Source organism: Hyperolius riggenbachi, chromosome 6, assembly GCF_040937935.1.
Source record: "Hyperolius riggenbachi isolate aHypRig1 chromosome 6, aHypRig1.pri, whole genome shotgun sequence".
In the NCBI taxonomy this organism is placed as follows: domain Eukaryota; kingdom Metazoa; phylum Chordata; class Amphibia; order Anura; family Hyperoliidae; genus Hyperolius; species Hyperolius riggenbachi.
The window spans coordinates 264,313,851-264,330,354 of record NC_090651.1 but is presented as its reverse complement, the minus strand read 5'-3'; the positions used below and the strand labels follow the sequence as shown (position 1 = coordinate 264,330,354).

At 39.6% G+C, this 16,504-nt stretch overlaps 1 protein-coding gene across 11 annotated transcripts in view; it reads right to left on the bottom strand.

Annotated features, from left to right (window-relative positions):
- Window positions 1–16,504, bottom strand: part of NCAM1 (neural cell adhesion molecule 1) — a 485,915-nt gene that overhangs the window by 145,656 nt on the left and 323,755 nt on the right. For all 11 annotated transcript variants that reach the window (XM_068240756.1, XM_068240758.1, XM_068240757.1 and 8 more), the window contains exons 3-6: window positions 14,020–14,229; window positions 6,787–6,930; window positions 4,660–4,797; window positions 803–920 (exon numbers count right to left, since the gene is read on the bottom strand). In XM_068240756.1, the coding sequence (XP_068096857.1) occupies window positions 803–920; window positions 4,660–4,797; window positions 6,787–6,930; window positions 14,020–14,229 (610 nt within the window). The remainder of the gene's footprint in view (window positions 1–802; window positions 921–4,659; window positions 4,798–6,786; window positions 6,931–14,019; window positions 14,230–16,504) is intronic.

Below are 16,504 nucleotides of genomic sequence, written 5' to 3'. Positions count from 1 at the left end.
TTTTTTGTTTGTTTGTTTTTGTTTGCTATGTCCATAAAGGCAAAAACTCACAGCTCTGCTGCTCATGTCTTGCTTTCAAGTAGTACATGACATCTACAGAGCCTATGTCTGAATGGGTCAGAGCTGTTTCGAAGGCTCAGTTTATCTACACAATATTAGGCAAGCAAAGCTTTCACTAGAGAATGACTAGGGTTTTACAAAATGACATGATTTCGGCTTTCAAATGAATGTTAGTTTAACATCCGGTTTCATCCATTTTAACTTCAGATTGCCATTAATAAGTGGAATATCTATTTATGTTAAACTAAATGCAAACTGAAACCAGTGTGATGGCAAAAGCCCATGCAATCTAACTCCAGTGACACTTTTCCATTGTGTTTGTGATTATGCAATCTGCTTGTAGCTGCAATGACATCACTGCAGTGACGGGTTCCAAAAACTTTTTTTGCAGAATATAACGTTTTTTTAGTGCTTGTAGAGTGATTGGTGTCAATACGTTTAAGGGTTCATCAAGAATATGGGAAAATGTAAAGAAGTATGAAAAAAGTCCTCAATTGACTGCCCCACATCACACAAAGTCTCCTTCTTTGAACTCCAGACTCCTAGAACTTTATTTGCTAAGCGGAGTAATCCAGTTATTTTTAAATATCAATATTCTCATGGCTGGATGTGATTTTCATAAATGAGCCTAAAGTAATGGAGCATCATGACATTATTGCTGTCAAGCTCTATTTTTTTATTGCCTATCCGAGAGTAATATTTAATGCAAATGATGGTGAACATGAACACACTAATCACTCACTTTGTCCAGCTTATTTCTGGCTCAGGAAAGCCATCAGCTTCACAGCTTAAGGTAACCGATTCTCCTAAGTTGGCTGTGGCATTTACTGTCACTTGTCTGGCTCGCACAGTGGGAGGAACTGGAATGAAGAAACACAAAAGCCAAATAACGTTATCCAAAAAGAACAATATGTGAAAAATGACTATTTTGTTCAAAGCTTATAATATGCAGCATTATCCATCTACATTATCCAGCAGCATTATACATCAGTGTCCTTCAACAGCTAACAATAGCTCAATATAAGAACAGTAACCATGCCTTACAACCAGGAGCATTACTAGAATTAATAAGACCCCCTGCAAAAATGATAGCACGGGACCCCCTTGGTCCCGGATCCCCAAGCAGGTCACGTTATCGGGAGTCGGTGAATGGCAGCAGCATCTAGAAGCAGGAACACATTTACACATGCTCCCGCTTCTCGCTACTCTGCATGGCGGGGGAGGTGGCGGGGATGGTTTTTGTGAGCAAAAGGGGAAGTTTATTTGCTAATTGGCTGCACTTGCGGTTGGGGAGAAGGATGGGCCCTCAAAGCCCCCTTGCAATAGTGGAACAATCACCCCTCCTCACACGGATGGGTGATTGTTATGCCCATGCTTACAACTAGAATAAACTGCAAAATTGGGGGCTCTTATTTAAGGCATTACAGAGACTTGAAAGGAATAGTATAGGGGACAAGTTGCAGATTTTATGATATTGTATAAAGACAAGGTAAAAGTTATCTCAAAGGACATCAAATGTTTAAATTTTTTTGGTACAGCAGTATTATTTAAAAAGGACTGCAGGATGTAATGACAACAACATTTGATTAGAAGTCTGCTGCCTTCTTACATTCCATGCAGTCAACAAATACTAATTATAAGACCACTACTGTGAAACATTCAAAACCTTAAATACATACACAGGGCCGAATTTACAACTCGGTAGGCCCACAGCAGTTCTGATGCCCTAAACTCAAGCCACACCCCCAATTAAAATATTCTGAACTCTAATCCCTTCCTTATGTCACTAACTGTCCTTTAAATCTTACACTCTAATCACTGTATTCTATCATCCTTAGTGACATAAGACAAGGATTAGGGTGTAAGTGCCCGAGGTTAGTGATATAAGGCAGGGGTTAGACTGTAAGCTCCTGAGGTTAGTGATCTGAGGAGGGGGGCTGCCTGTCCCACATAAGGGCCTGTAGGCATGTGCCTACAGTGTCATAGGGTAAATACGTTGCTGTACATACATATAAGATGTACCTTTCTCCGATAGTAAAATGCACTATACATTACTTTTTCATTTTCCACGTTGCTCTCACTTACAGTAGTCAGTAAAAAGCTGACATATTTGACAGATTTTGGACTCCAAACTCCTGATGATTATGTGCAAGCTGTCGGTGTATCAAACAACATCAACAAATTATGGGGCGAATATTAATAATTTTTTGATCTCTCTTCTATTTTTTTAATTTTCACTTGCAGTGTATTTTTTATTTTTTTCCTATTACTATTTTTCGGTATAGTTCCTGTGTTAGTGCTTATGTAAATCCAGAAATACCTGAGAATACCCCATAAGGAGATGGACTTGTCCAAAACCTGTCAGATCTGTGATATTTTCACTACCTATTGTAAATGACAGTGACATGGGAAAAAAATAATGTAAAGCAAAAAGCTGACAGATTTGCCAGATGTTGGACTAGTCGGTCTCTTTATGGGGGATTCTCAGTATTTCCTTTATTCTTTACCAAAGCACTTCTTAAAAAGGATCTATACAAAGACGCGGGCTAGCCGCCTTACCTGATTGTATACTATTTAGCAGTTCGACTGAGCTACTACCACAAGGGGAACTTTAACCTAGGATTGAACTTCATCTTTACCTTTTCTCAGATAGATCATCAGCGATGTCTGTATGGCTGATATTGTGGTGAAAACCCTCCCACAGTGTGATGTCATGAACATTTTCATGACAGTTTCCGGTCCGTGAACCTTGTTGCATTGTGGGAAATAATGGCTCAGTATCTCCCTCTGTGAAATATATACAGTATATATAAATGTATAGTGCATTTTACTCTGAGCGAAATGTACATTTAATATGTATGAATTGTACATTTTACTATTTTTATTTGAAAGTTGTCCTTTCAATTTACCTTAGAATCTTTATTCTGGGAGAAACCCATGGGAGCATGAAAGTCTCAAGCTTGCCCCCTCCATCTAGGAAGTCTAAGTTAATGAAACAATGTCCATTCATTTGTACAGAGTGCAGGAGAGTGAGTAGCTCTCAAAAGAGGAGCAAATGGACATGTGACCACTCGTCTTGTTATGAATTTTGCCCAGTAGATTATAATTCTTGCTGAAAAGCATGAAAGATGGAGCAAAGACCAGGCCTTGAAGGAAGGTGTTTCTCATTTTAAGGAAGGTCAGACTTCAGAACTCTCTGTCAAAAGAGGTAGCTATAGCTGTCAGCCAAAGTGATTTTTAATGTGAGTTGGTATAAAATATTAATGGAATAATTTATTGAAAGAATAAAACTGACTACCTGCCATGGACCAGGAGGATTTTTATTTCACTGTGTAAGTAATGTGCTCTGTTTCTGTGTTTGATTTTATTTTACCTAGCTGAACTTTGGTCTTTTTTAAATCTTCATTTCATATTGTTCTATATTAGTCTTGGGTTTGTCTAGAGAATCTCCAAACTCTTTCAATAATATAATGTATAGAAGTAGGTAAACAACTGAACAACAACAATGAACAATATACTGTCAGCTAAATTAAGAACTATGCAAACATTAAAGCAACGATTTGACAAAGGTCACTACCTACTTAAGAAGGTAGCCATACACCTAGCGATGATGGGCAGATTTGACCAAAAGACAAATCTCTCTCTAATCGAATCTGATTAACTACTTAAAGACCGCCCCACGCCAATGGGTGTGGTCACGGCGGCAGCCCCAGGACCGCCTAACACCAATTGGCGTCAGGTCCCGGGGCCCGCCTACTGCAGGAGATTGTGCGCAGGCTGCGCGTGCATCTCCTGCTTGAGGGGCGGAGCTCTGCCTTCAGTCTCCGCTCGGGAGATTGTTAGACGGCGAAACCGCCATCTTTACACACAGTACAGGTCTGCGATCAGCAGCAGCGCTGTACTGGGGACAGCCGTGTGACACAGCTGTCCCCCTGGGGGACAAGAGAGAGATCGGCTCTCATAGGCAGAAGCCTATGACAGCTGATCGCTAGGATTGGCCGGCTAGGGGGAGGGAGGGGATTCAGATAAATAAATAAATACAAAAATAGCCAAAAATAAAGAAAAATAAGTAACATAAATATTTGCACACAAAAAAATAAACACAGGGGTGTGATCAGACCCCACCAACAGAGAGCTCTGTTGGTGTGGGGAAAAGGGGGGGGGGAATCACTTGTGTGCTGTGTTGTGCGGCCCTGCAGCTTGGCCTTAAAGCTGCAGTGGCCATTTTCACAATAAAAGGTCTGGTCTTTAGGGGGGTTAATCACTGCAGTCCTCAGTGGTTAAAGAGGTATCTGTCAGCTGCCCATACACCACAGGCCGATTTATAATCGATTCCAGCATGAAATCTCTCAGGAATCGATACATGCAACCAACTTGGTCTCATCGTCGATCAGGTATGCTCTTAGCAGCACTGATGTTCATCCAATCCGATAATGGCTGATCAGTTACCAAGTCACGTAGTGTATGACCACCTTAAGTCACCCACAAGTTAATCCAACTATTTCCCTGTACATATTCTGTATCCTACATCTAATAGATCATTATAGTAGTGTCATAGATAAGGCCTGGTTGACATAAAGATATGTATCTTAATATTACCATTGACTATGACTTGAATGTCCTTAAAGTTTATCTCTCCCCGTGCCAGAACCCGACCTTCACATTGATAGGTTCCTTCATCGGTCTTCTTGATGCCCCGTATTTGAAGGTAGTTGTTGGTCAGCAAATTAAATCGAGCTGTGGAGAAGAAGACCAAGTGAGACAGAAATCACAAACCGCACTTCATGTGTAGAAACCTACTGAAGCAAGAAACATGCAAACCAACTACTGTCTAAGGGCCTGTCTCAACCCATCGGTTTTTCTGTGCGTATGTTTTTCTGCATGAGTTGTATGACAGTTTTGCATTGCTGTCAATTGTTTTTTAGCATGTGCCAAACGCATTCAAGTGTGAACTAGCCCATTGATTAACATTTGTTGCAGTTTTCCTGTACAGAAAATGCACAGAACAACTGATGAATGGAGACAGGCCTTTAGGGCCTGTTTCCACTACACGCAGATTGGATGCAGAATGGATGCAGAAAAACTGACTCCAATGAAAGCCTATGGGCCTGTTTCCACTAAATGCAATTTTTCTGATGCAGATTTTCCCATAGGCATTCATTGGGAGTCAGTTTTTCTGCATCCAATCTGCGTGTAGTGGAAACAGGCCCTTAACTTTATAAAGCTAGCAAGTACATGGTGGGTACAGTAGAAAAAGTAAGGGTAATGTAGCTTAAGGTCTAACGATGGGATTTTTTTTGTATAAACTGTGTGGAAAATTAGAAACATTTAAGGGTTATTATTGCTCTCTGTATTGCAGAGACTTCCATGTCCCTGGACCTCCATGGAGCTTTTGGCTTTAATATGAAAACTGTTGGTTCCAGGGACAGGAAATGAAGAACATCAGTAAAAAATGATCAGAGTTTACAATTCTTCCTTGCACTGCAAACACTGCCTTAATTTCTCTTTGAGATATTTCCCACTTCCTGTCTGGAGAGGAAGTAAGGAAAAACCTTACAGTTGAGGCCACAGGACAGTGGTGAAAAAAAAGAGGGTGTAAACCTTTCCCAAGCTAAAACTGTTCCTAGGTTAGGCCCTAAGGACAGTCTAAATTGCCACAATATAGGATTATTCTTTCTGCACATCAGATCTCTGGGCTTGTTCTGCAGTCGAGGCTTAACACACGAAATAGAAGTCAGGAAAATGGGTGACAAATAAATACTCTGAATATTAAAGTTATTTAGCATGCTGACATGTATCCCATTGGTGGAGATTGTTTGATCAATTCATACATTTTACTATTGCTTATGACTCCAGTTTTAAATATAGCTGACCAAATATCTAATATTAGCGATGACTAATTAACTGTATTAGGAAGTGTATTTTGGATTTAGATAAGAACAGTCATGGTATTGCAAATGGATTATGGGATTACCAAGTAAACATGCTGGAGCAGGAAAGTCTGTAACTTAAACAGATGCTTAAAGAGACTCTGTAACAAAAATGTCATCCTTTTTTTCTACTATCCTACACGTTCCTAAACCTATTCTAATGTGCTCTGGCTTACTGCAGCACTTTCTACTATCACCATCTCTGTAATAAATCAACTTATCTTTCCCCTGTAGGATTTGTCGCCCTGTGTCTGGAAGGCTGCCAAATCTTCAGTGTTGTTGATCTGTTATGCACGCCCCCCCCCCCTCCGCGCCCCTCTATGCACACTCCCGTGTGTGTTATTTACATTAGGCAGCCTCTATGCTCTCTGATATCAGTGAGAGCTGCCTCTGAGGCTGACCAGGGAGAGAGCTGCGTATAGAGTGACAGGCTGGTTGTTTCTTCTGAGCCTGCAGACTCGGGCAGGCTTTTTATAGCTTGGCAAAACGCGACGTTTCCCGTACTGCCTAGTGTGTTTCCAGCTTCTAACTGCACTCTTTTTAAATCCAGATCACATATATGCATTGCGCTCACTTCAACTGCTTGTACTGTCACACTGGAGGTAACATGCTGGCATCTTGAAGCAATGTCAGATGAACCTGCTATTGCTTGGCATTGTTGATCAGGGACACGTTTTAAGACAATTCAACACATTTAGGTAAAAGTGCACTGACACCTTGACGTAAGCATATGATGTAACAAATCAGTTACATGGTTCACTGACAATAACCATTTGCAATAATCTTTATCGCTTACCATCTTTCTTAAAAGTCACGTCTTTTCCTCTGTGTTTCCAGATGACAATGGAGGGCATAGAGCTTGATACATCACAGACGATAACAGCATCAGAGCCCTCAGTGAACTCCTGTGGAGTGGGCGCATTCTTGAAGGTCAGTTTTTCTAAAGAGGAGACAAGGCAGTTTATTAGTTTTGTTTATTAGGCTGCAATGGATCTATAACTAGATGTAGATGTAGATACCTTAAAAGGAAATACAAATAATATTAACCCTTAAACAGCCACTATTTTTTTTACAAAAAAGCTACAGACCTGTGCTAGGCATACTGGTAACTGAATGTTTTGACATGCTGTACATGTTCCAAAGTCCACATTAGTCAGTAGGGATTGTGTTTGAGGGGCAAATAATTGAGATTTGATACAACATTATAGTAATTATGATGAAAATCTAAGCAGCTGGTGAATGTACTAATCCAATCTTGGAAGCATGTGATTGGCCTATTTTCAAGCTGCATAGATTTTCAACAACATTTGCATAGGTCTGCAACAACTCGGAATTATTTGCATATCACTAGCCAAGTGAAAAGAGTGCTCTAACCCCCAACTCCTTACTGTAGTGCAATATAACATATAAAGAACTAGAGGAGCGACATTCATGATTCCAATGGCCAATATACTAGGACCATACTGAGTGTGTGTATGTGTATGTACACACACACACACACCACACACACACACACACACACCACACACACACACACACACACCACACACACACACCACACGCACACACACACACACACCACACTCACACACACCACACGCACACACACCACACGCACACACACACACACACCACACACACACACACCACACGCACACACACCACACGCACACCACACACACACACACCACACGCACACACACACACACACACACACACACACACACACACACACACACACACACACACACACACACACACACACACACACACACACACACACACACACACACACACACACACACACACACACACACACACACACACACACACACACACACACACACACACACACACACACTAGGACCTCTCTGTACTGTGTAACCCCCTACTATTGGGTTGCATGTTGTTACCTGGTGACGGAGTAATGTTACTATTGTTTATTTCATTCCTGGATGTTGCTCCTCTGTCTCTACATATGATATATCAGAATGATTTGTCTCTTCCCATCACTCAGTTTCCAAACTAGAAATGGCAGCTGAAGCAGAATGAATTTTTTATGCAGCAACACACAAGGCAGCTCCACATGGCTGGCACCAGTAAGTGGTTGTTCTTATATTCTTTTCTTGACAAATTGCACACTTTTGTTTTGGGTGCATTTTTAGGTGTTCTGGGAATCTATGATGTAAGTATCAGCCAGCTTAATTATGCGGTGAAGATACTGCATAAAATTAAGCTGGCTGATATTTATGTGCGATTCTTGCTTTGTGCCATATTAGTCTGTGCAAACTGTAAAACGGTAATTATCAAGCTGGCTGATATGTATGAGGGATTTTTTCCCCTTGTGGCATAATGTTATTGTCTGCTACATGGCATTATACACTCTTTTGCTGATAGTCTATTCTATTATATACATTTTTTGATCCATATTTTCTGATATTTCTGTATACTTCAGTACATTGATGTGACCGTTATTATAAGGGCTGCTTTATACTATGCACTGGATGGATTCCACCCTCTGCAGTGTTTTAATAGTTTTTTTACAAGGATAAATCCTGAGTAAACTTGGATTATACTTTGGACATGTCATTTGTGGACATTATTTGATTGCTATAGGTATGGCTTTTCTATGTATTTAAGTTTATTCCAGTTCATCCGTGACACTTTATTTGTTGTGGCTCTTATTTTTTTGGGGGAATATGAGATATCTTTACCATGATTACTGCTTCCATGCCCTTGAACTCTGGAGTGAATCATGCCTGTATGGCTTGCTCCTGGACTGCTCAGCTATTAATAATATATGGCATATGGGGTATCCATTTAACTGGGAAGAGCCAAATAATTCATTTTTATGTTTTTTATAACTGTGGGATGTGTCATGTGGAAATTAGGAAGGGTGAAAATGAAAAAAAAAATGGGTATTTTCTGCATATACGCCTACATTTTCCCCATAAAATGACTATAAAATAGTTTGGGGAGAGAAAGATTACCTAAAGAAAGCCTAAATTGTACAAGATATACTGTATATCACTGATAGTTATGTCGCGAACTTGAAATTTTCGGTTTGCAAACACAACGAACCACACGAACCGCTATAGACTTCAGTGGGCAGGCAAATTCTTACACCTTGAGGGGCTGTTTCTGGCCACAAAAGTGATGGAAAAGTTGTTTAACCCTTTGGGGACCGCCACATGTAAATCCTATGCCGCATTTGTGGCTGCCCTAGGCTAATGCGGAGTAGGTTTTATGCCGCCTGCCGTTTCTGGTCCCGACGCAATCGTGCGCACCCGAGAGGGGAGATTACACTGTCATATGACAGGTGACATATCCCCTCAGTGATCAGGAGCCAGCACATATGCCGGTGGATCATAGTGATCACTGTAAGAGCTGTGGCGGTAGGGGGGAAAAAGAGGATCCACTCACCTTCATGACGTTTCCCCGGCTATCGGCCCTCCCCTCCATTCTGGCCGGCATCCCCGCTCACTTTGACGCAAGTGTCGGGTCCCAGCTTGATGACGTCATCAAGCCATGACCCGGAACTAAACATCAGTGCGAGCGAGGATGCCGGGGAGAGCAGAGGAGTCTACAGTTGCTCATCGCTGGAGCCTGGGCAGTGAGTAAAGGCTGCAGGCTATACGGTGGTCACCTGGCCACACAGGGGATACCATATTGATACAGTCAAACTGGGGATCTGGCTGCCTGACCCCCCAAAATGTGCCCCCGCATGTAAAATGGCCTGGTCCTTAAGGGGGGTTAGGCAGCCAATCCCCAAAGGGTTAAAGGGGCCTAACACCTGTACCATGGCATGCTGGAGGGGGATCCATGGCAAAAGTACCACGAAAAATTACGTAATTTGCCCAGAGTTGTGTTTTAATCTGTAAAGGGCAGAAAATACATTGCATTCCTAAATTTGTAGAATAAAGTGCTTTAAAACATACAGCATGTGTACATGTCAATCAGGTAGTGTAAGGGTTAGGCCCGGTTTACACTGACAGACAAAACGCCATAATTACCTCACCGCAAACAACCACAAAAAAACTTTAGTGAAAACGTCAGGTGAGCGAATTATTGTTTTTACTAGTTGACACCTCCAGGACAGCACTCTTTGTAGTGATTACGGTCGCCGTGCTTATGCACACACTAGTGGGAGTGCAGGCGATCGCGGTTTTCCAGACTTATGATCAGGTTGAGGTAGTTCAATGATGTTGTGGAGTGCCCATATCAGAGGAGGATGAGGATGTTGCAGCAAGGTTGCCAGCAGAAGCGGTAGAAAATGGGGTGTGCTGCTATGTAAGCCAGTCAACTACTTCTGTGGCATTTTGTAAATTCACGGTACGTGGCCTCTGAGCACTGGGCAACATGCTAGGGCCACAGGAAATCACAGCAGCACAACCCCTACGATCCCCCTGGGGTGTGGCCTGCCCCGCCTGTCATTTTTTCTTTTTTTACAATATTAAAATATAAAAAAAAATAAAAATAAAAGAAGAAGTAAAACTGCCAGGGAGGAAAGGTTTATGCTATGTGCAACAATCACCTTGAAATATAGCCCCTGCCAGTGAGGCCTTATGCAGGGTAGTAGTGGATATTAGGTGCCAGTAGTGGTGGTGAAGGATTATTGGGTTATCTAGTCAGTGCACTACTAGTACCAGCAGACTTGTCTCCAACAGCTAATTTATGCACTGGACACCCAGAACTGCAATACAATCGCAAGAAAAACAATATGTATATGTATTGTATGTATCTTAGTCTAGGGCCAATTTAGGGGGAAGCCAAGCAACTTATCTGTATATCTTTTGGGATGTGGGAGGAAACCAGAGTCCCCTGGGACCCTGTGCTGCAAGGCAAGAGTGCTAGCCACTGCGTCACTGTGCTGCCCATACAGTGCACAGTGCCACAAAGCAAGTAGTGCTCGAACACGGCAATTAAGCCGCATGGAGAAATGGGCGCGACTATTCACAACATGTGAATTATCGTTTTAAAGTTGCTATCGGGGCGCAGGAGTTAAATTTTGGCGCAGCGCACAATTTTAACAGATCCATTAGCGGTAATCTGAAACCAACAGATCTTACAACGTTTTTATAAAACAAAGTGCACATCTTCCCATATTCAATTTGCGGCTTTGTTTCACTTGTTAATTGTTTCAAAGTTACTATTTGTGAGCTCGAGATACATTTTGGGCGCAGGGCAAAATTGAAACGTATCTTGTAAATAGCGGACTCACGTTAATTAGGTTGTGGCTTATAAACTGTTTTTTAGTGAAACTGGTTTCTCGGCCACAATATTGGTTACAAGTGTTGGTCTGTGTCAATTATCGTAATAAAGGTGGTTTGTGTGACTCTGACTTTAATTATCGTTTTATCAATATATCTGTAATAAGCACCGGTTTTATCAAACTAACTTGTCAGTTATCGTAATAAAGGAGGTTTGTGTGAAATTGACAATTATTGTTTCAAAGCTATATCGGTAATAACTGCTAGTTTGTGTCAAACTAAATTGGTAATTATCGTAATAAAGATGGTTTGTGTCAAACTTAATTATTATTATTATGTTATTACCAATATAGCTTTGAAACGATAATTAATGTCAGTTTCACACAAACCACACAAACTACCTTTATTACGATAATGACCAAGTTAGTTTGATACAAACCAGTACTTATTACCGATGTAACTTTGAAACGATAATTATCTGGAGGTAAATTTTGGCGCAGCGCACAATATAAATTTGTTCATTATAGTAATAAAGATGGTTTGTGTCAAACGTAATTATTATAATTTATTATTATTATTATGTTATTACCAATATAGCTTTGAAACGATAATTAATGTCAGTTTCACACAAAATACAAAAACTATCTTCATTACGATAATGACCAAGTTAGTTTGATATAATCCAGCACATATTACTGATATAGCTTTGAAATGATAATTATCTGGAGGTACATTTTGGCACAGCGCACAATTTAAACATGGTCATTATCGTAATAAAGATGGTTTGTGTCAAACTTAAGTTAATTATCATTTCAAAGCTATCATTTTTACCAAAATGTTCCTTCCAGAGCACAAATATTACCAATATAGCTTTGAAACGATAATTAATGTCAGTTTCACACAAACCACACAAACTACCTTTATTATGATAATGACCAAGTTAGTTTGATACAATCCAGCACATATTACCGCTATAGCTTTGAAACGATAATTATCTGGAGGTAAATTTTGGTGTAGCGCACAATTTAAACATGGTCATTATCGTAATAAAGATGGTCAAACTTAAGTTAATTATCATTTCAAAGCTATAATTTTTACCAAAATTTACCTCCAGAGCACAAATAGTAGCTTCGAAACGATAATTAACTTACGTTTGACATAATCCATCTTTATTACGATAATTATCAAGTTAGTTTGAAACAAACCAGCAGTTATTACCGATATAGCTTTGTGTTGGTTTGTGGCAATTATTGTAATAAGTGCTGGTTTGTATCAAACTAGCTAGTCAATTATCGTAATAAAGGTGGTTTTGGTGAAACTGACATTTTTAATGGTTTTAAAGCTATATTGGTAATAAGTGCTGGTCTGTATCACAATATCTTGGTAATTACCGTAATGAACATGCTGTGTGTCATACTCCCATCAATTTAACTTTTGCGCTGAGCAAAATAAAAAAAAACGGAGCACCACCATTTTGGAGTTATAATGATAATTAACATTAAATGTACACAAAACATTTTTTACGATAATTAACAAGTTAGTTTGATACACACCGGAACTTATTACCGATATAGCTTTTAAAAGATTGCGGATCGGTGAAGTTATATGTGTTATTTTAGTTTCATTGCGGTGTAATTCATATTAGTCAAATGTGATGGAAAATAAGTGATTTTTTTATTTTGAATATGTGGTTTTAGTCAAGCTGGGGCTTCGAGGCCACAATTTCGGTTACTATTGGGAACGAGTATTCATAATGTTATATATCGTATTAATTCTGTTATCGGGGCGAAGGAGTTAAATTTTGGCGCGGCGCACTATTTTAATGGATCCATTAGCGGCGGCACACAATTTTAACAGATCCATTTGCGGTATTCTGAACTGACAAATATCGTTCTAAAATACAAATGAATGAGGCACCGTTTTTATCCCGTCAGCTCTGTGGCGTTAATTACCGTTTTGCAGTAAATTATAGTATTAAAGGTTTTTTTTTCAAAATCACGTTGATAGAAAAATTTATACTATCCAATAAATAGTAGTTCCAGCTTTTATCACGGCTCCAGTTGATAGCTAATATAATTTTTGTCAATCTGCGGCTTAACGAATCCAATAACTATTACTAGTCCTAGTTTGTGTCAATGTTACATGTTAATTATCGTATTCAGGTTGTTGACATCAAACTAAAATGTAATTTATCGTTTGAAATCTACTGCCGCACAGTGCGTTCCAGGTGATTTCACCATGATACAAAGGCTATTTACTGAATCCGATAAAATGTGGCTATGCAAAAAAATATACCCTGAGCACACCGGTATTAGATTTGAAACAATAATTAAGATATGAGATTAATAACACAAACCACCTTTAATACAAAAAGCCGGAGTTTGAAAAAAAAAAACATTAAAAGCCGCACCAGCAGCGACGCCAACATTTACCAAGAGCACACAACCATTAATACGATAATTAACAATAACCGCAGTATAGAACTACGGTACTATTTAAGCACACCACCGTTAATACAATTATTAACAATAACCGCAATATAGAACAACGGTACTACAGCACCCGATAATTGATATTAACGGGTAGATTCGCGCCCATTTCTCCTCGCGGCTTTTTCTCTCGTACGCAGTAGTGCTTGCTGTGCTAGATATAACGCGTAAATACAAAAGCTCCATACTTCAGTATTTCCTACCTGCCAGCATTGAAACATACCTTTTTCATTTGTTAAACATCATTAATATTCCAAATAAAATGCTATACATTTCCTTTAATTGTTCACTAATACAGTATAACTGTAATGAATTATTAGAAAAGCTTACGATAAATCTGCAGTCTGACAGTGCTTTCAGCCCGCCCTTCTTCTTGACTGGTAGCAATACACTTGTAGGTGCCGGCATCTTGGATACTAGCATTGTATATTGTTAGGGTTGATGAGTAGTCATCACTTTTCACGACTGAGATCTGTTGTTGGTTGGTCAGCCTTTCACCAGCGGGCGACTCCCAGTAGATCTCAGCTGGCTCACCGGTTACTACGACACAGAAGAGACAGAAAGAGATACAAGTAATTAGTGTTATTCTGGAAGACTCAGTTTGGCCTCAGAACTAGTAGAAAGATGTTCCAAGTAACTGTCAAAACAGGAAGTGTCAAGTGAATACAATGCCATCTTGTAGCCAGGACAGTGAAGGAAGAAATACAGCCAAGGATTTGGAAAAGAGAGAAATAGTGGGGAAAAACGACTACTATAATGAAGTAAAAATGCAGCCAATGTAAAAATGTTTTGATCTGAAATCTTCAGAGCAAGCATTCAGACTAAACCATTACAGATTCTGCATGCAACACACCGGTAATGCAATGCCCCAGTGTGAATCTAGCCTTAGGACAAATATCTGGCAATCCAAAAGATCATTTTAGAATTGCTATCAAAGCCAAAGGCCTTTCATCAATTCACTTTTTCTCCTGCGTTTTCTCCTAGGAGATCATTTTCCATCTTCTGTTATAATAACTTTTCTACCCTTTGCAATTGAAAAAAGTAGATTATTTTCTTTTTTTGCTTGTTGTAAAAAACATTTTAATGATAGAGGCCCATATTCTATTCAGTTTTTCTTCAAGGTTTTCTTCTAGGTGATAGTTTTACACCTTGGCCCATATGCAATTCATTTTTTCACCTGAGTTTTTTCCTAGGTGATATTTTTAAACTTGTCAATAAAATGCCTTTTAAGCCACCAGCAAGCAAACAAATACTCAAAATAATGTTAAAACTACTTTTTCACCTACTTTTGGTACTTTTTTTAGTTAAAAAGTGCTGGAAAACTATTTTTTATTGAAGCTAGATGAAAAATGATTTCCTAGAACACTCCCCTTGGGCCATATGTAATTCTTTTTTTCTCCCTATACATGACTACAGGGATATGGATCGGTAATGCATTTTTATGCTGCATGCCGTCCATTTTTTCCTCACATGTGAATCAAATGGCAGCCTATTGATTTTAAAGCCAATCGGATCGGCAGACTATTGATTTTAAAACCAAGCAAAATCAGGAGGAAGTGAATCTGATTGCCCTTTAAAGCTACATGCAATTTGTATTAATTTTGCATGCAAGTCAGAATTGCTTGCATCACATTGACCAGGAGGTTGAAAGCACAGGGCTATCCTTAAAGGAAACCTGAGGTGAGAGTGATATGGAAGCTGCCATATTTATTTCCTTTTAAACAATACCGGGTGCCTGGCAGTCTAGCTGATCTATTTAGAAATAGTATTATCTGAATCACACACCTGAAAAAAGCATGTGGAATATCTAGTCAGACTTGAGTCAGGGCACTTGATTTACATGCTTGTTCATGGTCTATGGACAAAAGTATTAGAGGCAAAGGATCAGCAAGACGGCCAGGCAACTTGCATTGTTTAAAAAGGAATAAATATGTCAGCCTTCATATCCCTCTCATCTCAGGTTTACTTAAACTGTATTCTGGTAACTTAGTAGTTACCGGTATATACTGAGCAGCATTAGTCCCATTTGCAATAGCAGGGTATCTACTCTATCAGCAGGATATCTACTCTATCTGCAGCCTCCATTACTGTATCATTGCACAATGAAATCTTGTAAATGTGCTGTGATCCAATATATGTGCTGCATTACACTAGGCGACAATCAGCCAAGATCTTGGTGCGTGATGTGTCATTTTTGCTGCTACAGCTATCATGCCTGGTACACACATTCAATTAAGATTGTCCTATCAGTGGCCAATTTTACCACCTCCATGTAGTATAAGGCTCAACAGATATTAAATATCATGAGCCAATTGTGTAGGTAAACCATCATACTACATGGAGGTGATAAATTTGGATAGTGGTTGGCCAATCATAATTGAAAGTGTGTACTTGGCTTAAGGGTGTGTACACACATCCAATTTTGATTGACCAATAACTGGACAATTGTATCACCTCTATGTAGTGAAAGGGCCAACAGATTTTGAATACTATGAACACATTGTATATGTAAACTCTCATACTATATGGAGGTGGTAAAATTGGTCAGTGGTGGACCAATCATAATTGAACGTGTGTATCAGGCTTAAAGTGAACCGAGCACCTTTTCTTAGCACTCAGGACATTTCTATAGCACATGAAAAATGCATGCCAACAATCTGTTTCATTAGTAAAATAAACTTTCATTTTACCTTGTATTTTACATTTAAAGTAGTTTTATTAGCCTGTTTCAGCAGGCCTGCCCAGCCGTCCCCGGCCACAGAGATTTCAGGAAGCTAATTGTATAATTGAGCTAATTATCAAGAAGTAAACAATA